The 23,844-nt window shown below is 43.3% G+C and overlaps 1 protein-coding gene across 2 annotated transcripts in view; it reads left to right on the top strand.

Annotated features, from left to right (window-relative positions):
* Positions 1 to 23,844, top strand: part of daam2 (dishevelled associated activator of morphogenesis 2) — a 216,476-nt gene that overhangs the window by 170,916 nt on the left and 21,716 nt on the right. For both annotated transcript variants that reach the window (XM_055899171.1, XM_055899172.1), the window contains exons 11-15: positions 8,114 to 8,252; positions 16,326 to 16,384; positions 16,687 to 16,871; positions 17,352 to 17,639; positions 19,766 to 19,873. In XM_055899171.1, the coding sequence (XP_055755146.1) occupies positions 8,114 to 8,252; positions 16,326 to 16,384; positions 16,687 to 16,871; positions 17,352 to 17,639; positions 19,766 to 19,873 (779 nt within the window). The remainder of the gene's footprint in view (positions 1 to 8,113; positions 8,253 to 16,325; positions 16,385 to 16,686; positions 16,872 to 17,351; positions 17,640 to 19,765; positions 19,874 to 23,844) is intronic.

Consider the following 23,844-nt stretch of genomic DNA (forward strand, 5'->3'; position numbering starts at 1 on the left):
GGATCATGTAATGGGTATGCTTGTCATCAGCAAGGACTAGGGAGTTTTTTATGATCAAAAAAAAAAAATTATCGTAATACAGCTATAAGCACAGGCAAAATCCTAGAGGATAACCTGGTTCAGTCTGTTTTCTACCACTAACTGGGAGACAAATTCACGTTAACATAAAACAACTGGCCAAATCGACAATGGAATTGCTTGCCAAGATGACATTGAATGTTCCTGAGTGGCCTAGTTACTGTTTTAACTTAAATCAGTTTGAAAATCTATGGCAATACTTGAAAATATCTGTTTGGCAATGATCAACAGTCAACTTGACAGCTTGAAGAAATGTTTTAAGAATATTGGACAAATAATGTACAATCAAGATGTGGAAAGCTCTTGTAGACTCAAAAAGACACAGCTGTAAAAAACAAAACATGTTTTTACTTATTATGCGGTATTGTGTGTAGATAGGTGAGGATAAAAATCAAATTAATCAATTTTGAGATCCGGTTGTAACACAACAAAATGTGGATTAAGTCAAGGATACATTTGAAAACTTTCTGAAAGCACTGTAATAGGCCCAGACAGTACAGTGTTATTTTTGTATCAAGGATGATTATTCACTTTGGCGCCAGTCTTATGTTAGCACATAAGTTGCACAGATCGCTAGCTAGCTAGCTAAGCTAACTACCTTGCTGGATAGCTAGCCAGCTAACATTAAGTCAGCATATGATGAGGCCAGAGGGGTATATCCTACGAAGAAGGTTTTAGGAGTTAGCGAGGTAACTTTGGTCATTCAAATATGGTTCGCCTTTAGCAAGGTACATTTCTATGGCAAAGAATACTTCAGAACTAATCTTCTCCTTGGCAGGTTAACTCATGGCTAACTCCACTTACCCGAATGAAATGATAGAGTTGAGGACCAATTAAATCAGATTCCATCCCTCTCGCAAAGATTGTGTCATCAGCCCCTTCATTTGAGGAAGAAGACTAATTTGTTTTACACATTTAGTCAGTGATGGGCCGTCGCAAGGCCTTCTCTGCTGGCCTAAACATCATCAGAATATAATCTTTTTTTAAATATATTTTCCCACAAATATGTATTAAATTTTCCCCAGAGGAAGAGTTATACTCTTCATTTCATAGCTTTCGTCTTGGTTGCACTGCTTCCAGCCCCAGGTTGAGATTTGGAGGGCTTGTCTTTATGTTAGATCTTTTATCCAATCATATTCAGCCATCATGTGTTGCCAGGGGTCTAAAATCTGCCCTCAGGCCTTCAGAATCAACAGTGCGGGCGCTTGTCGCTTATAGTGAATGGAAATGAAAATTTAGTGTCAACCAATCAGCTTTAGAGTTGGCTATTGTACGCCTGCTGGCTGGCTCCAGTGTTACACAGGAGCCAGCTAGCAGGCGTAGTGCGTGCACGTCTTTTGATTGGATTACCAATATTGAGAGGCAGGTCCTATGGAGATCTAGGAAACGGAATTTGATAAACGAATTAATTCGCGTACTACTAAGCTGTTTTTTCAACCCACAATGGCGGAAGGAGGAGAGGATATCGATTTGGTCGAGGATATAATTATAACGCCATTCTCAAGACGAACTTTTCAAGAAAAGTTAGACATTGTAAGGAGAGGTCGCCCGACGCCACAAAGCCTGTCACAGGCGGGAAAGGGCTTCGTTCGCTCGCCACTTTCAAAGTTTCAACTACAAGCGCTGTCAATGGGGTGAGCGCTGTCAATGGCTCCTTGGCTCCGAGAAGCACTGCAAACTGTACTGCTGGAAATGCCTATTATTTGCAAGTGATCGATTTGGTGTTTGGAGCCACACTGGCTTTGCAAACTTGAGTTGTCTAACCAAGGCAGCAACGAGACACTAAAGTACGGCTGGGCACTAACAAGCAATGGTGCTTTTGAAAACTTTTGGGGACACGAGTGGATCTACAGCTCAAAGAACACGCGCGCAGGGCAACGGAGCTGCACAATGAAAAGGTGAAGGGAAATATTGAAAAGACTCATTGATTGTGTCATGTTTTTGTCAAATGTCAATTTGTCAATTTCAAGGTGCCGCAACGCCTGGTTATACTGCGTTTCTGTCTAAATGTATTGTGTCTAGAGCCATGGCATCATAATGAGGTGGATTAATTCGGGTGGGACTGTGTAATACCTCACTGAAGGCCCAGACCCCAGGCCCACGGCACGCCACTGCATTTAGTAATGGTTTAATTAAATTACATTTAATTTAGCAATTAGCATTTTAAACTTCACGCAATGTAACACTTTTGTATGACTTAATACTAATTATAATATTGATAGGAGTGGAAAAAAATGTGCTATTGCATTGATAAAATGTAAATGTAAATAAGCACACCAAAGACACCATTAACGATAAGTAATAAAATAAAGACTGCAGTTCTAAAAGCCTATTTCACATAGCCTGCTGATTTTGCAAGATAACTTTTATTTCATTTTGATTTCGGCACAAACGAAAATGTGGCACTGACTCGCCCATGGATTGGTATTTCAGCATTGTCTCAATGAAGAGTTAGGCTAGCCATGTGCGACATGCTCACGCAGTTACAAGCCTGCTAGATTTAGCGGCAGGTGGATGAACAATGTCCGCTGCCATAGTATGGATGAAGCCTTCGCTGGAATGTGAAGCTAACTGAAGCTGGTTAATTTTAGAAAACCCTTAGTAGATCTAGCTTGCTTCGTAGGATATCCCTCATGGGTGCTTGGTTGGTGAAGTGTACTTTTAATTGTTTACTCGCCATCACCGTCATGCCTACTTTCTCTAACTTTGTGACCGAGGGCTGAATGATGTTCAATGAGCGACTCGTAGAGCGCCTTCTACAGGCAATCATTGCATTTTTTTTTTAAATGAGCGCAAATGAGCAGACCTATTTGTTTATTCTACAGTGGCTTGCAAAAGTATTCATCCCCCTTGGCATTTTTCCTATTTTCTTACCTTACAACCTGGAATTAAAATAGATTTTTGGGGTTATTGTATCATTTGATTTACACAACATGCCTACCACTCTGAAGATGCAAAATATTTTTTATTGTGGAAGAAACAATACTTTGTAGAGCCACCTTTTGCAGCAATTACAGCTACAAGTCTCTTGGGGTATGTCTCTATAAGCTTGGCACATCTAGCTACTGGGATTTTTACTCATTCTTCAAGGCAAAACTTCTCCAGCTTGTTCAAGTTGGATGGGTTCCGCTGGTGTACAGCAATCTAAAGTCATACAACATATTCTCAATTGGATTGAGGTCTGGGCTTTGACTAGGCCATTCCAAGACATTTAAATGTTTCCCCTTAAACCACTCGAGTGTTGCTTTAGCAGTATGCTTCGGGTAATTGTCCTGCTGGAAGGTGAACCTCCATCCCAGTCTCAAATCTTTGGAAGACTGAAACAGGTTTCCTTCAAGAATTTCCCTGTATTTAGCACCATCCATCATTCTTTCAATTCTGACCATTTTCCCAGTCCCTGCCGATGAAAAACATCCCCAGAGCATGACGCTGCCACCACCATGCTTCACTGTGTGGATGTTGTTCTCAGGGTGATGAGAGGTGTTGGGTTTGCGCCAGACATAGCGTTTTCCTTTATGGCTAAAAAGCTCAATTTTAGTCTCATCTTACCCGTAATACCTTCTTCCATATGTTTGGGGAGTCTCCCACATGCCTTTTGGCGAACACCAAATGTGTTTGCTTATTTATTTTTTTGGGACATTCTTCCGTAAAGCCCAGCTTTGTGGAGTGTACGGCTGAAAGTGGTCCTATGGACAGATACTCCAATCTCCGCTGTGGAGCGTTGCAGCTCCTTCAGGGTTATCTTTGGTCTCTTTGTTGCCTGTCTGATTAATGCCCTCCAAGCCTGGTCTGTGAGTTTTGGTGGGCGGCCCTCTCTTGGCATGTTTGTTGTGGTGCCATATTCTTTTAATTTTTTTAATAATGGATTTGATGGTGCTCCGTGGGATGTTCAAAGTTTTGGATATTTTTTTATAACCCAACCCTGATCTGTTCTTCTCCACAACTTTGTCCCTGACCTGTTTGGAGAGCTCCTTGGTCTTCATGGTGCCACTTGCTTGGTGGTAGCCCTTCTTCAACAAGCAGGACGCACAGGACATTCTCCGAACACCCGACAAGGCCAACATCCCAGTTATTTGCAAGAGGAAGAGAGGCAGGTACAGAGGACACAGAGCGGGGTGCCTCGTAAGGATCCACAGAATGCGAGTGGGAAAGCTGCCGTTACCGTCAATATTACTCGCCAACGTGCAATCATTGGACAATAAATTAGACGAGGTACGATCACGAATATCCGACCAATTGGACATTAAAATTCTGTAATATCTTATTTTTCACGGAATCGTGGCTGAATGATGACATGGATATTCAGATAGCGGCAGGATAGAACAGCACACTCCGGTAAGAAGAGGGGAGGCGGTCTGTGCATATTTGTAAACAACAGCTGGTGCACGAAATCTAAGGAAATCTCTAGATTTTGCTCGCCTGAAGTAGAGTACCTTGTGATAAAATGCAGACCACACTATTTGCCTAGAGAGTTTTTCGCTATATTTTTCGTGGCTGTTTATTTACCCCCACAGACGGATGCTGGCATTAAGACCGTACTCAGTCAGCTGTATAAGGAAATAAGGAAACAGGAAACTGCCACCTAGAGGTGGCGCTCCTAGTGGCCGGAGACTTTAATCCAGGGAAATTTAAATCAGTTATACCTCTTTTCTATCAACATGTTAAATGTGCAACCAGAGGGGAAAAAAATATAGAATATAAAAATATAGATCACCTGTACTCCACAAACAGAAACGCGTACAAAGTTCTCACTTGCCCTCCATTTGGTAAATCCAACCACAATTCTATACTCCTAATTCCTGTTTACAAGCATTACATTTACATTTTAGTCATTTAGCAGACGCTCTTATCCAGAGCGACTTACAGTAGAGTGCATACATTTTATTACATTTACATACTGAGACAAGGATATCCCTACCGGCCAAACCCTCCCTAACCCGGACGACGCTATGCCAATTGTGCGTCGCCCCACGGACCTCCCGGTTGCGGCCGGCTGCGACAGAGCCTGGGCGTGAACCCAGAGACTCTGGTGGCGCAGCTAGCACTGCGATGCAGTGCCCTAGACCACTGCGCCACCCGGGAGGCCGCATGAAAGCAGGAAGCACCAGTGACTCGGTCTATAAAAAAAGTGGTCAGATGAAGCAGATGCTAAGCTACAGGACTGTTTTCCTATCACAGACTGGAACATGTTATGAGATTCTTCCGATGGCATTGAGGAGTACACCACATCAGTCACTGGCTTTATCAATAAGTGCATCGAGGATGTCGTCCCCACAGTGACTGTACGTACATACCCCAACCAGAGGCCATGGATTACAGGCAACATTTGCACTGAGCTAAAGGCTAGAGCTGCCTCTTTCAAGGTGCGGGACTCTAACCTGGGAGCTTATAAGAAATCCTGCTATGCCCTCCGACGAACCACCAAACAGGCAAAGCGTCAATACAGGGCTAAGATTGAATCGTACTATACCGGCTCTGACGCTCATCTTATGTGGCAGGGCTTGCAAACTATTACAGACTACAAAGGGAAGCATATCCACGAGCTGCCAAGTGACACAAGCCTACCAGACGAGCTAAATCACTTCTATGCTCGCTTCGAGGCAAGCAACACTGAGGCATGCATGAGAGCATTAGCTTTTCCGGATAACTGTGTGATCACACTCTCCGTAGCCGGCGTGAGTAAGACCTTTAACAGGTCAACATTCACAAGGCTGGTAATGGCTCACATAAACACCATTATCCCAGAAATCCTAGATCCACTCCAATTTGCATACCGCCCAAACAGATCCACATATGATACAATCTCTATTGCATACTGCCCTTTCCCACCTGGACAAAAGGAACACCTACGTGAGAATGCTATTCATTGACTACAGCTCAGCGTTCAACACCATAGTACCCTCAAAGCTCATCACTAAGCTAAGGAACCTGGGACTAAACACCTCCCTCTGCAATTGGATCCTGGACTTCCTGACGGGCCGCCCCCAGGTGGTGAGGGTAGGTAGCAACACATCTGCCACGCTGATCCTCAACACTGGAGCCCCTCAGGGGTGTGTGATCAGTCCCCTCCTGTACTCCCTGTTCACCCATGACTGCATGGCCAGGCACGACTCCAACACCATCATTAAGTTTGCAGACGACACAACAGGGGTAGGCCTGATCACCGACAACGACGAGACAGCATATAGGGAGGAGGTCAGAGACCTGGCCGGGTGGTGCCAGAATAACAATCTAACCCTCAACTTAACCAAGACAAAGGAGATGATTGTAGACTACAGGAACAGGAGGACCGAGCACGCCCCCATTCTCATCGACGGGGCTGCTGTGGAGCATGCTGAAAGCTTCAAGTTCCTTGGTGTCCACATCTCCAACAAACTAGAATGGTCCAAACACACCAAGACAGCTGTGAAGATGGAACGACAAAGCCTATTCCCCATCAGGAAACTAAAAAGATTTGGTATGGGTCCTCAGATCCTCAAAAGGTTCTACAGCTGCAACATCGAGCGCATCCTGACTGGTTGCATCACTGCCTGGTACAGCAATTGCTCGGCTTCCGACCGCAAGGCACTTCAGAGGGTAGTGCGTACGGCCCAGTACATCACTGGGGCTAAGCTGCCTGCCATCCAGGACCTCTACACCAGGCGGTGTCAGAGGAAGGCCCTAAAAATTGTCAAAGTCCCCAGCCACCCCAGTCATAGACTGTTCTCTCTACTACCGCATAGCAAGCGGTACCGGAGTGCCAAGACTAGGACAAAAAGGCTTCTCAACAGTTTTTACCCCCAAGCCATAATTGGACTATTTGCATTGTGCCCCCCCCCCTCTGTTACTCTGCTGCTGCTCTCTGTTTGTCATGTTTGCATAGTCACTTTAACTATACATACTCCCTCAATTGGCCCGACCAACCAGTGCCTCCGCACATTGGCTAACCGGGCTATCTGCATTGTGTCCCGCCACCCGCCAACCCCTCTTTTTCCTACTGCTACTCTCTGTTTATCATAAATGCATAGTCACTTTAACCATATCTACATGTACATACTACCTCAATCAGCCCGACTAACCGGTGCCTGTATATAGCCTCACTACTGTTATAGCCTCACTACTGTATATAGCCTTGCTATTGTTATTTTTCACTGTCTTTTTACTGTTGTTTTTATTTCTTTACTTACCTATTGTTCACCCAATACCTTTTTTGCACTATTGATTAGAGCCTGTAAGTAAGCATTTCACTGTAAGGTCTACACCTGTTGTATTTGGCACACTTGACAAATAAACTTTGATTTGATTGATTCATAGCAAGGGGGGTGAATACAGCACTTTTCTGTTTTTTTGTAATTTTTTTCATTTCACTTCACCAATTTACACTATTTTGTTTATGTTCATTACATGAAATCCAAATAAATCCATTTAAATTATAGGTTGTAATACAGCAAAATAGGAAAAACGCCAAGGGGGATGAATACTTTATACTGTATGTATATAATATCTGAGCTTTATCTCTGGAATGAAGTACAATACAAATGTTTCTGTGAAAGGCGAATGTTGGACAATAATATCGGGCAACCGATTTATCGGTCGGCCTCTAACTGTTACATCAGCCTCACAGGCTGGTCACTATTACATCTGCCTCAAAGCCTGGTTCATCACTATTACATCTGCCTCACAGTGGTCAAGAATAAATCTCCAGAGGTGTGAAGACAGCGTACCTTAACTGATATAAAGGATTGACTCTAGTCAACACTGCAAAGGCTGGTTGATAACGATAGCTGCCTCACAAGTTGGTCAATGTTTCTGCCACTACTCAAAACCGTGAATCCATGGAGCCAGTTATACCCCCTCTTACAAAACACATCAGTTGTTCTTGAAAAAAATCTTCACTTCTGAATTGATGAGAGTAGTGAGGCTACAATCTTAACATTGATCGTTGTCATTGAAGTCCTTCTGCTTGACCTCCAAGGAGCTAACCGTTCCTTCATCAGTGTGTGTGTGTGAGCTTAGAAGTATGTGGTGTTTATTAACTCTGTTTGGTGTTTTCCAGACAAACGCGGAGGGGGCAGTCTGCAGCATTGGCAGCTCCTAGACCGGATCCTGCAGCAGATAGTCCTGCAAGATGAGAAGGGAGAGGACCCGGACATAGCGCCCCTAGACAACTTCAGTGTCAAAAATATCATTCGCATGTGAGTAACCTGGCCTCACACGATTTGTGACACACCGACAGATACAAACATAGATACACACTCTCACTCATACTCACGGACACAACCAAAAACACCCCCTGATGTTGGCACACACAATGTTGCTTATGATCATGTGTCTTCATGTTGTCAAGCAACTGTGTTGATATATAGAGCTATTATGAGATATGTTCTTTGTTGCTAGAGCTGTATATAGAACCTGACTGAACCAATTAGGAAATTCAAGAGACACATGGAAGCATCCTTTTGGCATTACATCTTGTGCTGATCAAAGACTTCCTTGACATCGACAGCTGCTGTTATGACACAATGTTTCAAGCTTGGTGGGAACACACAAAAATACTGAAATAGCTCACTGTTTGCTTACCAGAGTTCAAAGGGAGTGAAGAGAAAGGGGTGGGGCATCTTTTGTTCACAAAACTAGACAGGGTTTTAACTGGAAATTCAACATGGGCTACGGTACAATTCCCTACCTTTATTCTCAGTCTGCAGCCCTTCACTCCCCCTTATGGATTTAAACAGAATGGACTAATATAGGAAATTTGGTGAAGACACCCTCTAGCCTTAACATACACCAATCTAATGCTATCATATCCACAAGGGGGAGTGAGCAAGTGCACCCTTCACGGACAATGTATAGAACATTGGACTGCAGCCATAAGCTCGGCCTGAGTGAGGATTCAGGGAAAGGGATTGGTTAGAATGGGGAGGTGGGGTGCCAGCAGGGGGTTGTGGGAATGCACGGTACCTGCCTCACTCAGTGAGGTGAATTGGCATGAAAGCAGAAGCGAGATCAAAAGGAATTGCTGTAATCGTGTTAGCCGAACGACTCCACGATTCCCAGCCCAGTCGACCATGTTACATTGAAGCAGTTGTTTGGTGAGATAAAGAAGGGGAGAAAATAATAATTGTAACACTTTACTTAAAGCATCTCGGTATAACTTGTTATGAGCATGTACAGTATGAGCCTATATAATGTCTTATAACTAAAGCCCTCTGTTGTGGTTAATCATGTCACATGACCTGGATTTGAACTTTTATATTAAGCTTTTTCATCAAACTGTCCCCTTTTCTTTTTGTCAGATGTTCCAGTACCATCCTCAGATAATTGCTTTAATTTTTGGTTTAATTCCAAAACACAGTGCCCTACTTATAACAATACTTATTATATGGTATGTCTCCCTGTCACATCTGCCCCCGCTCCCCCTCTCTGGCGCTCAAGGTCTCCAGGCTGCTCATCATTACGCACACCATTATTACGCGCACCAGCGCTTCATTGGACTCACCTGGACTCCATCACGTCATTGATTGCCTCCCCTATATCTATTACTTCCTCAGTTTCATTCCTGTGTCTGCATTGATGCTGTTTTGTTTCTCTTGTTCAGACGCTGTTCTTGTTAATTTCAAGTCTATTTATTATTTATTCCTCACCCTGTACTTGCTTCCCGTCTTCCAGCGTCTGTAGTTACTGTTACACTCTCTCTGCATACAATTCTCAACTGTTTCAAACTGGCTGTTACTTTGTCTGGATCATTATGAGACGATTGTAAGACATTGTAAAGGCATCATACTTATAACAAGTCTTACAATGTATTATAATTGCATTGTAAGGCATTATACCTGGATGCTTTAACCTTTCTGGCGCAGGCGTTCCGCTAGCGACCCACCTCGACAACATCTGGAGAAATTGCAGAGCGCGAAATTCAAATTACAGAAATATAAATATTTAACATTCATGACAATTCAAGTGTCATACATCAAAATAAAGCTTAACTTCTTGTTAATCCAGCCACGGTGTCAGATTTCAAAAAGGCTTTACGGCGAAAGCACACCATGCGATTATCTGAGGACAGCGCCCCGCATACAAAAGCATGATAATCATATTTCAACCAGGCAGGTGCTACACAAAAGTCAGAAATAGCAATATAATAAATGCCTTACCTTTGAAGATCTTCTTTTGTTGGCACTCCAAAAGGTCCCAGCTAGATCACAAATGGTCCTTTTGTTCGATAAAATCCTTCTTTATATCCCCAAAAACTCAGTTTAGCTGGCGCGCTTCATTTAATAATCTACCGGTTTCCCTCCTTCAAAATGCATACAAAATTAATCCCAAGCGTTACCAATAAACTTCTCCAAACAAGTCCAACAATGTTTATAATCAAACCTCAGGTATCTTATACATAAATAAATTATCAAATTTAAGATGGAGAATCTTTATTGTCTTTACCGGAGATAAACAACAAAGAACGCGCTCTCATCCACGCATGAAAACACTACAGCCAAAATGGGAGCCACTTAGAAAAACTAAAAATTCTAGCTCATTTTTCCCAAAACAAGCCTGAAACTCTTTCTAAAGACTGTTGACATCTAGTGGAAGCCCTAGGAACTGCAATCTGGGAGGATTTCACCTCATAATAAACATGACAGCCATTGGAAACAGTGGTAGGCTGAAATGTATTTTATTTTATGGTTTGTCCTCTGGGTTTCGCCTGCCATTTCAGTTCTGTTATACTCACAGACATTATTCTAACAGTTTCAGAAACCATACAGGGTTTCCATCCAAATCTACCAATTATATGCATATCCTAGCTTGTGGGCCTGAGTAACAGGCAGTTTACTTTGGGCACGCTTTTCATCCGGACGTCAAAATACTGCCCCCTAGCCCAAAGAGGTAAAGTGTTACCAGAGTGATCATTTGAGCTGAAAAACATTTTTAGATATGTCATCAAGGGGAATATTTACATTGGTTCTGGGAGAGATTCCCTTTCGAATGGTTGTAGACATGTTTCTTTTTGAGGTTGGGGAATTGTGAAACATAGGTATCTGAACCCATATTCCCTACTTTGCGCTGTAATAATGTACACAGTGTTAAAAGACAGAATTCAGGACTCCTTCCTTGTGTATCAAATCAAACTTTATTTGTCACATGCGCCGATTACAACAGTGCAGTTCAAGCAGAGTTTAGAAAATATTTACCAAATAAACTAAAGTAAAAAATGGATTAAAAGTAACACAATAAAATAAAAATAGCGAGGCTATATACAGGGGGTACCGGTACCGAGTCAGTGTGCGGGGTTACAGGTTAGTTGAGGTAATTTGTACATGTAGGTTGAAATGTCCAAGTTCTGTCTCTTTCCCCCTCTCCATCTCTGTCTCCCTTCTTCATCTTTCCCTCTCCCTCTCTCTCTTCCTCCCATGTCTCCTCATAGTCATACTGTACACCCCCCCCCCCCCATCTCTCTGTCATTTTAAAAACAAGCTAAGAGCAATGATTAATGTGTTTAGTCTTCTCTATGAAAGCACCACAAAGCATCAGGAGGAGACCTTGGCCAACGCTAGCCACTCAATTGACTTCATTGACCGTTGTTTGTATAATCGGTACACTTAGGCGTGAGTCTTTCCAGTAGCAAACTGGGCAAGGTTGGACACAAGTCCACCAATTGTGCCTCCATTAAACAGTTTAAATATTTAAGTATGTTGACATTAATGACAGGCTTGTTTTGTTTCCATATAAACCCTCTTAGAGTAAATTGTGCTTGGAAAAGAATATAAGTTGAGAGGAAGAGAGTAGAAAACTAAGTTATAGTCAACTGTCGAAAGAGTACAGTACGGTTAAGCGTCGGAGCCGTTGGAGCCATTGTTGTTGATGGCAACTAAGGGTTTGTCTCGTGCGCAGACGCTCAGGAGTAGACGGTCTGAAAACAAATAAAGACAAAGTCGTTAATCATTTGTAGTCGCTGTGAGGACAACTCTGACCGCTCGCCTGCACTGACAGAAATGAACACTCCGCAAAACAGTTTTTTTTACACACATCTAGTGTGGTGTGTTGAGTTCTAGCAAATAACTCTCATTCGTTGATAGGTTTGAGCTGTTCAATGTACTTGGTTCTGAGATAGGTCTGGGCTTTCACAGTGTAACAAAGCTGTATATGTTTACAAAAGTGCACTAGTGATCTCAATTTGGTTAACGCCTAAGTCACCTTGTCAGCCTCATCTCTTGTAGGCGCCCTTGTAGGTATGAATCTGTGCCAACTTATTTGGCCATTTCCTAGTCATCAATAGACGGTCAAAACAATGTGTCCATGTTCTCTGTCTGGATCTTCATTCTCGTTCTCTCGCTCTCTAGCTCTCTTGCTGTCTCGCTCTCGCTCTCTCTCGCTCTCTATTTCCACTCCTTCACCTCCAGCCATGGGTACCACCGTTGCACCAGGTGTCTCTTTCTCCATCATCTAGTCCTTCATGGCGCTTCCATTGATCATCTTTACAATTTCTTAGTCTCTCTCATAGCTTCCATATCCAATCTCACACTTTCACCCACTATCAAACATGCTGTACCACTATACCTATTGTAACATATTGATATCAGGACCCTTTTCACAAAGAGTCTCGGGGTAGGAGTGCTGATGTAGGATCAGTTTTTCCTTCTAGTTTGCCATAAAGAAGTTGATATGGACAGGGGAAACCTAATCCTAGATCAGCACTCCTACTCTAAGGTGCTTTATAAATACAGGCCTTAAACTCGAACCCGTTATAATGTATAGCATTGAAAAACTTAATTTGGGAACAACATCTATAAATATGAAAATAACACTACAGCCTTATAGCCTCGATTGCGTATTAATGACGACGTGCTATGCGAAGTTGGATCAATTACATTTCAACCCAGTCAGCAAAGCCAATGAATCGAAATTGCACTCATTACCAATTGTTCACAAGATGGTGCCGACAGAGATGGTTGCCTCGCTTCAAGTTCTTAGGAAACTATGCAGTAATTTGTTTTTTTATGTATTACTTATTACATTGTTAGCCCAGAAAATCTTAAGTGTTATTACATATAGCCGGGAAGAACTATTGGATATAAGACTGACATCAACTTACCAACATTACAACCAGGAATACGACTTTCCCGAAGTGGATCCTTTGTTCGGACCTCCACCCTGGACATGGGATCTTATCCCAGAGACCGACCCAAAACAACGCCGTCGCCGCAGGAGAGGCAGACGGAGCGGCCTCCTGGTCAGACTTAGAAGGCGAGCACACCACCCACCGCTTCCGAGCATAGTAGTCACCAATGTCCAGTCTCTAGACAACAAGGTGGACGAAATTAGGGCATGAGTTGTCTTCCAGAGAGACATCAGAGATTGTAACATTCTCTGTTTCACAGAAACATGGCTCACTTGGGATATGTTGTCAGAGTCGGTACAGCCACCGGGTTTCTTCATGCGTCGCACCGACAGAAACAAACATCTCTCTGGTAAGAAGAAGGGCGGGGGTGTATGCCTCATGATTGACGACTCATGGTGTAGCAACAACAACATACAGGAACTCAAGTCCTTTTGTTCACCTGACCTAGAATTATTACAATCAAATGCTGACCGCATTATCTACCAAGATAATTATCTTCAATTATAGTCACAGCCGTGTATCAAGCAGATACCTCGATGGCCCTGAAAGAACTTCACTGGACTCTATGTAAACTGTAAACCATATATCCTGAGGCTGCATTTATTGTAGCAGGAGATTTTAACAAAGCTAATCTGAGAACAAGGCTACATTGTAGTCCCCGCTCGAGCAAAACACTGGACAACTGCTACTCTAACTTCCGCGATGCATACAAGGCCCTCCCCCTCACTCCATTCGGCAAATCCGACCACGACTCTATCTTGCTCGTACCGTCCTATAGGCAGAAACTCAAACAGGATGTACCCGTGACTAGAACCATTCAACGCTGGTCTGACCAATCGGAATCCACGCTTCAAGATTGTTTTGATCACGTGGACTGGAAAATGTTCTGGGAAGCCTCAGACAATAACATTGATTTATATGCTGACTCAGTGAGTGAGTTTATTAGGAAGTGCATTGGAGATGTTCTACCCACGATGACTATTAAAACCTACCCCAACCATATGACCGAATATAAACGGTGTAGTTATTCCCCCCGGCAAGGCAATCAAACAAGCGAAATGTCGGTATAGGGACAAAAGGGAGTCACAATTCAATGGCCCAGACACAAGGGGTATGTGGCAGGGCCTACAGGCAATTACGGGCTACAAAAACAAAACCAGCCTCGTCACGGACACCGACGTCTTGCTTCCAGACAAGCTAAACACCTTCTTTGCCCGTTTTGAGGATAATACAGTGCCACCGACGCTAACAAGGACTGAGGGCCCCGCCTCTCCTTCTCCATGGCCAACGTGAGTAAGACATTTAAACGTGTTAACCCTCGCAAGGCTGCTGGCCCAGATGGCATCCCTAGCCACATCCTCAGAGCAACACACAGCTGGCTGGTGTGTTTATGGACATATTCAAACACTCCCTATCCCAGTCTGCTGTCGCCACATGCTTTAAGATGGCCACCATTGTTCCTGTACCAAAGAAGGCGAAGATAACTGAACTAAATGACTATCGCCCCATAGCACTGACTTCTGTCATCATGAAGTGCTTTGAGACTAGTCAAGGATCATATCACCTCCACCTTACCTGCCACTCTAGAACCACTTCAGTTTGCATACCACCCCAACAGATCCACAGACGATGCAATCGCCATCACACTGCACACTGCCCTATCCCATCTGGAAAAGAGGAATACCTATGTAAGAATGCTGTTCATTGACTACAGCTCAGCATCCAACACCATAGTACCCTCCATGCTCATCATTAAGCTTAAGGCCCTGGGTCTCAACCCCGCCCTGTGCAATTGGGTCCTGGACTTTCTGACAGGCCGCCCCTGGTGGTGAAGGTAGGAAACAACATCTCCACATCGCTGATCCTCAACACCGGGTCCTCACAAGGGTGCGTGCTCAGCCCCCTCCTGTACTCTCTGTTAACCCACGACTGCGTGGCCATGCACGCCTCCAACTAAATCATCAAGTTTGCAGACGATACAACAGTGGTGGGCTTGATTACCAACAATGACAAGGCAACCTACAGGGAGGAGGTGAGGGCACTCGGAGTGTGGTGTCAGGGAAACAACCTGTCACTTAACGTCAACAAAACAAAGGAGATGATTGTGGACTTCAGCAAACAGCAGAGGGAGCACTCCCCTATCCACATCGACAGGACAGTGGAGAACGTGGAAAGTTTTAAGTTCTTCGGGGTACACATCACGGACAAACTGAAATGGTCCACCCACACAGACAGCGTGGTGAAGAAGGTGCAACAATGCCTCTTCAATCTCAGTTGGCTGAAGAAATGTGGCTTACAAACTTTTACAGATGCACAATCGAGAACATCCTGTCAGGCTGTATCACCGCCTGGTACGATAACTGCACCGCCCTCAAACGCAAGGCTCTCCAGAGGGTATTGCGGTCTGCACAATGCTTCACCGGGGGCAAACTACCTGCCCTCCAGGACACATACAGCACCCGATGTCACAGGAAGGCCAAAAAGATCATCAAGGACAACAACCACCCGAGCCACTGCCTGTTCACCCCGTTATCATCCAGAAGGCGAGGTCAGTACAGGTGCATCAAAGCTGGGACCGAAAGACTGAAAAACAGCTTCTATCTCAAGGCCATCAGACTGTTAAACAGCCATCACTAACATTGAGAGGCTGCTGACCCAAATCACTGTCCACTTTAATAAATGGAATTAATAAAGGTATCACTCGTGAATTTAAATAATGCCACTTTAATAATGTTTACATATCCTACATTACTAATCTGATATGTATATACTCTATTTCATACCATCTATTGCATCTTGCCTATGCCGCACGGCCATCGCTCATCCATATATGTATATGTACATATTCTTATTCCATCCCTTTACATTTGTGTGTATAAGGTAGTTGTTGTGAATTTGTTTGACTACTTGTTAGATATTACTGCGCTGTCGGCGCTAGAAGGACAAGCATTTCGTTACACATGGTTAGCAGATGTTAATGCGAGTGTATGTGACAAATAACATTTGATTTGATTTGAAATGGCCCGTTTTTCCTCCAATCCATGTATTGAATTGACCGTTTGGCTCGATTTGGCGTGGACCATCGAGCCCTGTTTGTTACCAAATAGACTTTGATCGGGTTAAGAGCCATGTTGTTTGTCTTTCCTCACAGGTTGGTCAATGAAAATGAGGTTAAGCAATGGAGAGACCAAGCAGAGAAGTTCAGGAAAGGTAAAACGGTATCTTCTAGCTCTACTTGTTTGAAACATCGCCATATGCTGGCCATAGTGCAGAAGTGCATCTATGGGATTGTGTTATGCCTTTGGCCAGAGATGCAGAGAGCCGTGTGTGTGTGTGTGTTTGTGTCTGCATGTGTCCTTCTGTTTGCTTCTGAATATCTACCATGTGTAGGTGTAGTGTGTACCTTTCTGTTTGTGTGCGTGTGTGCAAGTCCGAGTGCTAGTGCGTGCGAATTTGAGAATATACAACAATTTGAACAGCAATGACATCTTCTTCACCATGTGCTCTTTTAGACCACGCAGAGCTTATGGCCAAGCTGGAGCGGAAAGAGAGGGAATGTGATACCAAGACGCAGGAGAAGGAGGACATGATGAAGACCCTCAACAAGATGAAGGACAAACTACAGAGAGAGGGAGTAGAGTTGCGGTCAGCGCGGGACCAAGTGCTCGACCTGCACTCGCGCATCAGTGACATAGCAGTAAGCGTGCTGTCACAATGTCTCTTCTTGTCCCACTGTTTTAGGTTAAGTTTTCATTATTCGATGCAAAATCTCTGTATGTCTGTAGCCTTAGGGTTGGCAAATTGTAGTTAAAGATTGAGATTCAGAAAATCTTTATTGTCCCATTGCTAGCAATGTAGTTTCAACAGTATACATATTTTTATACATATTAAGAAAAGGCAAGCACATGGTCATGTTCAATTACATACTGTTCGAAGGTTGGTTTGAAACCACATGTTATATTAAGGTCGCAATTGTAAATGAGAACGTGTTCTCAATTTGCCTACCTGGTTAAATAAAGGTTAAATAAAATAAAAAAATATTCTTAATGTAATGCCAAATGCTCCATAGTTTGTTTTGGTTTAATGGTGTGCAAATAAAATTATTTAATAGATTGTTTGATTTTCTTATTTCTAACTCGTAAACATCCCGTCATTTTGTCTTTCTTTCCACCGATAGGGTGACAGCGTACCTTTCCCTCCTCCGCCCCCTGGTGGCCCCCTCCCCCCTCCCCCCATGACCGGAGGCTTCCCTCCGCCCCCTCCCCCTTTGCCATTCAGCTGCCCTCCTCCTCCCCCTCCTCCACCTGGAGGCCCTCCTCCTCCTCCTGGAGCTCCACCCATCTTCTCTGGAATCCCACCTCCTCTGGGCCCACCTGGATTTGGTACTACTGCAACCATGCGCTCCAAGTCTATCCCGCAGCCCTCGCACCCGCTCAAATCCTTCAACTGGGCCAAGCTGGGCGAGGTAAAGAGTACTGCTCTGTTGTCTGATTACACTGAAATAACCACTTCTAGGGCTACATTTAATATAAATATATTTGTGTTAATGTACAGTACCAGTCAAAAGTTTGGAAACGCCTACTCATTCAAGGGTTTTTCTTTATTTTGACTATTTTCTACATTGTAGTATACTAGTGAAGACATCAAAACTATGAAATAACACAAATTGAATCATGTAGTAACCAAAAAAGTGTTTTTCTTCAAAGTAGCCACCCTTTGCCTTGATGACAGCTTTGCACATTCTTGGCATTCTCTCAACCAGCTTCACCTGGAATGCTTTTCCAACAGTCTTGAAGGAGTTCCCACATATGCTGAGCACTTGTTGGCTGCTTTCCCTTCACTCTGTGGTCCAACTCATCCCAAACCATCTCAATTGGGTTGAGGTCGGGTGATGGTGGAGGCCAGGTCATCTGATGCAGCACTCCATTACTCTCCTTCTTGGTCAAATAGCCCTTACACAGCCTGGAAGGGTTTTGGGTCATTGTCCTGTTGAAAAACAAATGATAATCCCACTACGCGCAAAACTGTCATCAAGGCAAAGGGTGGCTACTTTGAAGAATCTCAAATATAAAATATATTTAGATTTATTTAACTTTTTTTTCTCACTATTATTCTACAATGTAAAAATAAAGAAAAACCCTGGAATGAGTAGGTGTGCAATTTAGACTATGAAGAGGAGGTTGTTAGAATTCTAGCTAAGGTCCTTACGATGGTGATTGATGAACGTATATTGCAACAGACCACTGTGCTAGCATTTCACTATGCGCTGAATGGAGCCCATTTTGTTGAATTGAGTTTCTCAGGTTAACTTTTAGTAAGTACATCATTTGTTACATGGGTCGTTCCACGAAATGAGTGCCTTTTGCATCCCAACATTGAATTTTAAAAGCCTGATATATTAAATGAAGTGCCCTTTAATATAGACCACATGGATAATTCAATTAATCAGATGTTTTATGTGAGTTGAGGCTTGCTAAAGTGCCAAGATTCTGCATTTTGACGTACCCTCCATCAACCCTGTGTCATTTCTCTGAAGATTTTAACCAACTTTCACCATCATTGTAAAACCCTAGTTATTTTGTTGCTCTGACAAAGTCATTTCTGAAGACTATTATTTATTTAATGTCATTAAGGATTTTTTTAGATATGTCTCTTACTTTAAGGTCAACCCTGTTACGTGAACTGAACTCTCGTTTTAAATGGTGAAGCTGTTCCTTTATCAATATTTGTTTCGAAACAAATATTAAACATCTAATAGTCAAATCATAGAGTAAAACAGGTAAGCCGGTTCTACTCTTTTTGGACATTTTCTGTTGTTTTGTGGTGGAAAACTGAGCGAGTCGACATAACACTTCAACCCTGTTACTCATAAAAAGGCTAATAAATGTTTTAAGTTTCATTTTTTGGGTGAAGCTTGCATTCAATTGCCAATCCCTGTTGCACACAACACGTTTCATTACTGGTCACAAGGGGTTTATGGCTGATTTAAGAAGAAATCGTCAACCATGTCACGGTCAAACCTGTAACTTTTTTTGGCACTTAATTGATACTTAATATAGTAATTTTTTATTCAACCTCTTGAGATGGGAAAACTTAAGTTGACTAAATGTTAAAATTAGTTGAAATAAAAAGTTTATTTTGATCTAGTTACACTTCTCAAAAGATGATTTTAACATTTTTAAATTTGCCCGAAATGACTAACATTGCTAACTTGCTAGCTAATTAGAAAAATAGTAGGCCTATGCAGTAGACTGTTCTGGGGCTAACTATTAGTTAGAGGATAATTTATTACAATGTATAATTGCTAAAATTCTTACACTTACATTTGTCTGCAATCATCTCTGGCACACAGCACATGCAGTGCCCCCCCCCCCCCCCTCCAATCCTCGATTATTACCGTTTATAATCTGGTCTAGGGTGAAGTTGCCCCTAGATGGTGATCTTGGGTCAGTTTAACATTTTCCCCACTAATTAATTTGAGGATCGGTGGGAGGGGAAGCTGATCCTAGATCTGTACCTGCAGGAAACTTCAGAGTTTGTAATCCACCCTCAATTTATGCCCACCCTATGCCCCGCCTGTGTACCTCGCAGAACAAGATCACTGGCACCATCTGGCACGACGTCGATGACCTGAGGGCCTTCAAGATCCTCGACCTCAAGGACATCGAAAAGATGTTCTCGGCCTATCAGAGACAGCAAGTAAGTAAAACAGCATTTTTAGTTAGTGGGGCGTTATCACCTAAACTGTCAACTATCGTGGGGATTGATATGTGTCTGTGTGCGTGCATGTTGGTAGTGTATGTAAAATATGTAGACATGCACTGTGTGGTTGCAGTGGCAGAAAGGGGTTGATTGTGTTTGAAGTAATGCATTGAGCCTTGATATCTTGGTGTGCGTGTGTGCGTGCATGTGCTTGTGCGTGTCTATGTGAGACAGAATGTGTGTGTGTGTGTGTGTGTGTGTGTGTGTGTGTGTGTGTGTGTGTGTGTGTGTGTGTGTGTGTGTGTGTTTGACCAACCTTTTCATAGTCGAGATCCGTTTGAGTCAAAATGAAAGCCAAGTGCAATTCTCTGCTGGGCGCCGCAGATCAACTGTGCCTACAATGTATTGTATGATAGCAATGACATGATCAATAGCCTATAGACTATAGTGCATGGGCAGAGAAGCACATGGCAAAGTTCCATTTCCAATTAAATAGAATTCCTAAAAATTATAGGTTATTTACATTGACTGAAAATAAATATTGTTTCATGCATTTGCCTTTTTTTCATATATTACAAAAGAGGTCAGATTTTCTCCATGTAGGCCTACCCCTTATTATATATAACATAGAGTCCCTTATATTTCAAAACTTGAGTCTCAAGCTAGGCTATGCGATAACACTGGTCAGAGGTCAGTTGTTGTAGCTAGGCTATGTGCTAACACTGGTCAGAGGTCAGTTGTTGTAGCCAGGCTATGTGCTAACACTGGTCAGAGGTCAGTTGTTGTAGCTAGGCTATGTGATAACACTGGTCAGAGGTCAGTTGTTGTAGCTAGGCTATGTGCTAACACTGGTCAGAGGTCAGTTGTTGTAGCTAGGCTATGTGATAACACTGGTATTAGGTCAGTTGTTGTAGCTAGGCTATGTGCTAACACTGGTCAGAGGTCAGTTGTTGTAGCTAGGCTATGTGCTAACACTGGTCAGAGGTCAGTTGTTGTAGCCAGGCTATGTGCTAACACTGGTCAGAGGTCAGTTGTTGTAGCTAGGCTATGTGATAACACTGGTCAGAGGTCAGTTGTTGTAGCTAGGCTATGTGCTAACACTGGTCAGAGGTCAGTTGTTGTAGCTAGGCTATGTGATAACACTGGTATTAGGTCAGTTGTAGTAGCTAGGCTATGTGATAACACTGGTCAGAGGTCAGTTGTTGTAGCTAGGCTATGTGATAACACTGGTATTAGGTCAGTTGTTGTAGCCTATTACTTGCGAGGCACATCGGTGCATAAATTAAAATAACTCTTTCCTTTTTTTCACTGGATTGATGGTCATGTCTTGTTTTTGCTAGCCAAGTTGGCTAGTGAGTCTTAGCTAGCTAGCTAATGGTAAGTAGCCTACCCCGTGTATCTTAGCCTTCACTGCGATAGCTACTATTTACTGCACATGTTATCAGTGCGAAGTGACACGTGCCAGAACCCGCCCATTATTTTGAAATTGATAAGCTGCTATTTTTTATTTTTATTTTTTACAAATTCAATCAATCAATCAAATGTATTTAATAAGCCATTTTTACATCAGCCGATGTCACAAAGTGCTGTATAGAAACCCAGCCTAAAACCCCAAACAGCAAGCAATGCAGATGTAGAAGCACGGTAGCTAGGAAAAACTCCCTAGAAAGGCCAGAACCTAGGAAGAAACCTAGAGAGGAACCAGGCACTGAGCGGTGGCCAGTCCTCTTCTGGCTGTGCCAAGTGGAGATTATAACAGAACATGGCCAAGATGTTCAAATGTTCATAGATGACCAGCAGGGTCAGATAATAATAATCAGTGGTTGTAGAGGGTGCAACAGGTCAGCACCTCAGGAGTAAATGTCAGTTGGCTTTTCATAGCCGATCATTCAGAGTTAGAGATCTGGGACAAGGTAGCACATCCAGTGAACAGGTCAGGGTTCCATAGCATAGGCATAGCTTAGGCAGAGCAGTTGAAACTGGAGCAGCAGCATGACCAGGTGGACTGGGGACAGCAAGGAGTCATCAGGCCAGGTAGTCCTGAGGCATGGTCCTAGGGCTCAGGTCCTTCGAGAGAAAGAGAGAGAGAGAAGAAGAGAGAGAGAGAGAAATAGAGGCAGCATACTTAAATTCACACAGGACACCGGATAAGACAAGAGAAATACTCCAGATCCAGATATAACAGACTGACCCTAGCCCCCCGACACATAAACTATTGCAGCATAAACACTGGAGGTTGACACAGGAGGGGTCGGGAAACTGTGGCCCTGTCCAACGATACCCCCGGAAGCCCTTACAACACTAGAGGGATATCTTCAACCACCAACCTACTACCCTGAGACAACCCCTGGGCTAGCATAAACTCAATCATAGGACCTACTGAAGAGACAACTCTTCAATGAAGTCTTAAAGGTTGAGACCGAGTGTGTGTCTCTCACATGGATAGGCAGACCATTCCATAAAAATGGAGCTCTATGGGAAAACATTTCCCCCCCCCCCCGGTAAATAATCAAGCATAATTCAAATTCATTACATAGGCCTAAATTAAATTGATTTTATGTTCAGTACTAGATTTACATGTACATTTACATTTTTAGTCATTTAGCAGACGCTCTTATCCAGAGCGACTTACAGTAGAGTGCATACATTTTATTACATTTTACATACTGAGACAAGGATATCCCTACCGGCCAAACCCTCCCTAACCCGGACGACGCTATGCCAATTGTGCGTCGCCCCACGGACCTCCCGGTTGCGGCCGGCTGCGACAGAGCCTGGGCGCGAACCCAGAGACTCTGGTGACGCAGCTAGCACTGCAATGCAGTGCCCTAGACCACTGCGCCACCCGGGAGATGTAGTGCAATATCCTTGAGTGTCCTGAAAGGCATCTGCCAAATAAAATGTGTTATCTTATGGTGTATGCATCTTTAGGCCAGTGCTTGACTCATTTCGGGTGCCGGTGGCGTTTTCTATTCAGATGCATTCTATAGGTGCAGGAAAAATATGCTCAATGTGCTTAATATTAGGAAACTTGTAACTTTTTTTCATAGAGGCCATCAAAACTCTGTTTTCTCACGCTATTGCATAGCATAGACTATAGAAATGTTGCCGCAACATAGGCTTATAGGAACACTTTTTTCATTCTATGCATCAAGCAGCCATGACGAGCTGGATCTCGCTGCGTAGCAGGTGACCCTATTTCACCCTGAATACCAGGGGTCTCATGAAGTGTTTGATTTGATTTGCGATGGCATTTGCATCGATGCCAATGATTAGAGGGACAGTCGAGCGCTGAACACCAGGCCCTTAGCGACTGGCCGTTAGCAAGTTTGGTAGGCCACTAATTACAATGGCAACAGAGCGCAACGTTTGGAGAAGCCCAGTTACCATGACTCAACTATGATGTGGAATTTGACTGCGGTCATGACTTGTGACTGCCGGTGTGGCAGTCATATGATCATCATAATAGCCCTCGTCAAAAGTAATGCACTATGTAAGGAATAGGGTGCTATTTGGGACGCAGGCATGTAGTAGACTAAAACAATCAGTCAAATGCAGTCAATGTCGTCACTGTCATGAGGACTTACCACACCCCACACTTAACCAAAGACTTATATTCTCGTCAAGACCTTGAAATAGGGTGATTAGGGGACACTGCGCTACATTATTTGCGTATAAGGTAACGGGAAAGGATGATACCTAGTCAGTTGTACAACTGAATGCATTCAACTGAAATGTGTCTTCCACATTTAAGCCTAAAAACCTTAGCTGCTAGTTAGCTGTTATGACTAGCTATGCCTATACATGTTTTTGAAGCTAATGTACTTAGCAATGATTTAATCATGTACACACGGTCGTTTTAAGTCTGTACCGGTGTACTTGAGCTAATTAAGGCTAACTAGTCCAGTGATGTCAATGGTAGGTCCTAATTATCTTCAAATCTCCCAATTGGGTTTGTATGCAAGATG

Source organism: Salvelinus fontinalis, chromosome 35 (genome assembly GCF_029448725.1).
Source record: "Salvelinus fontinalis isolate EN_2023a chromosome 35, ASM2944872v1, whole genome shotgun sequence".
Classification (NCBI taxonomy): Eukaryota; Metazoa; Chordata; class Actinopteri; order Salmoniformes; family Salmonidae; genus Salvelinus; species Salvelinus fontinalis.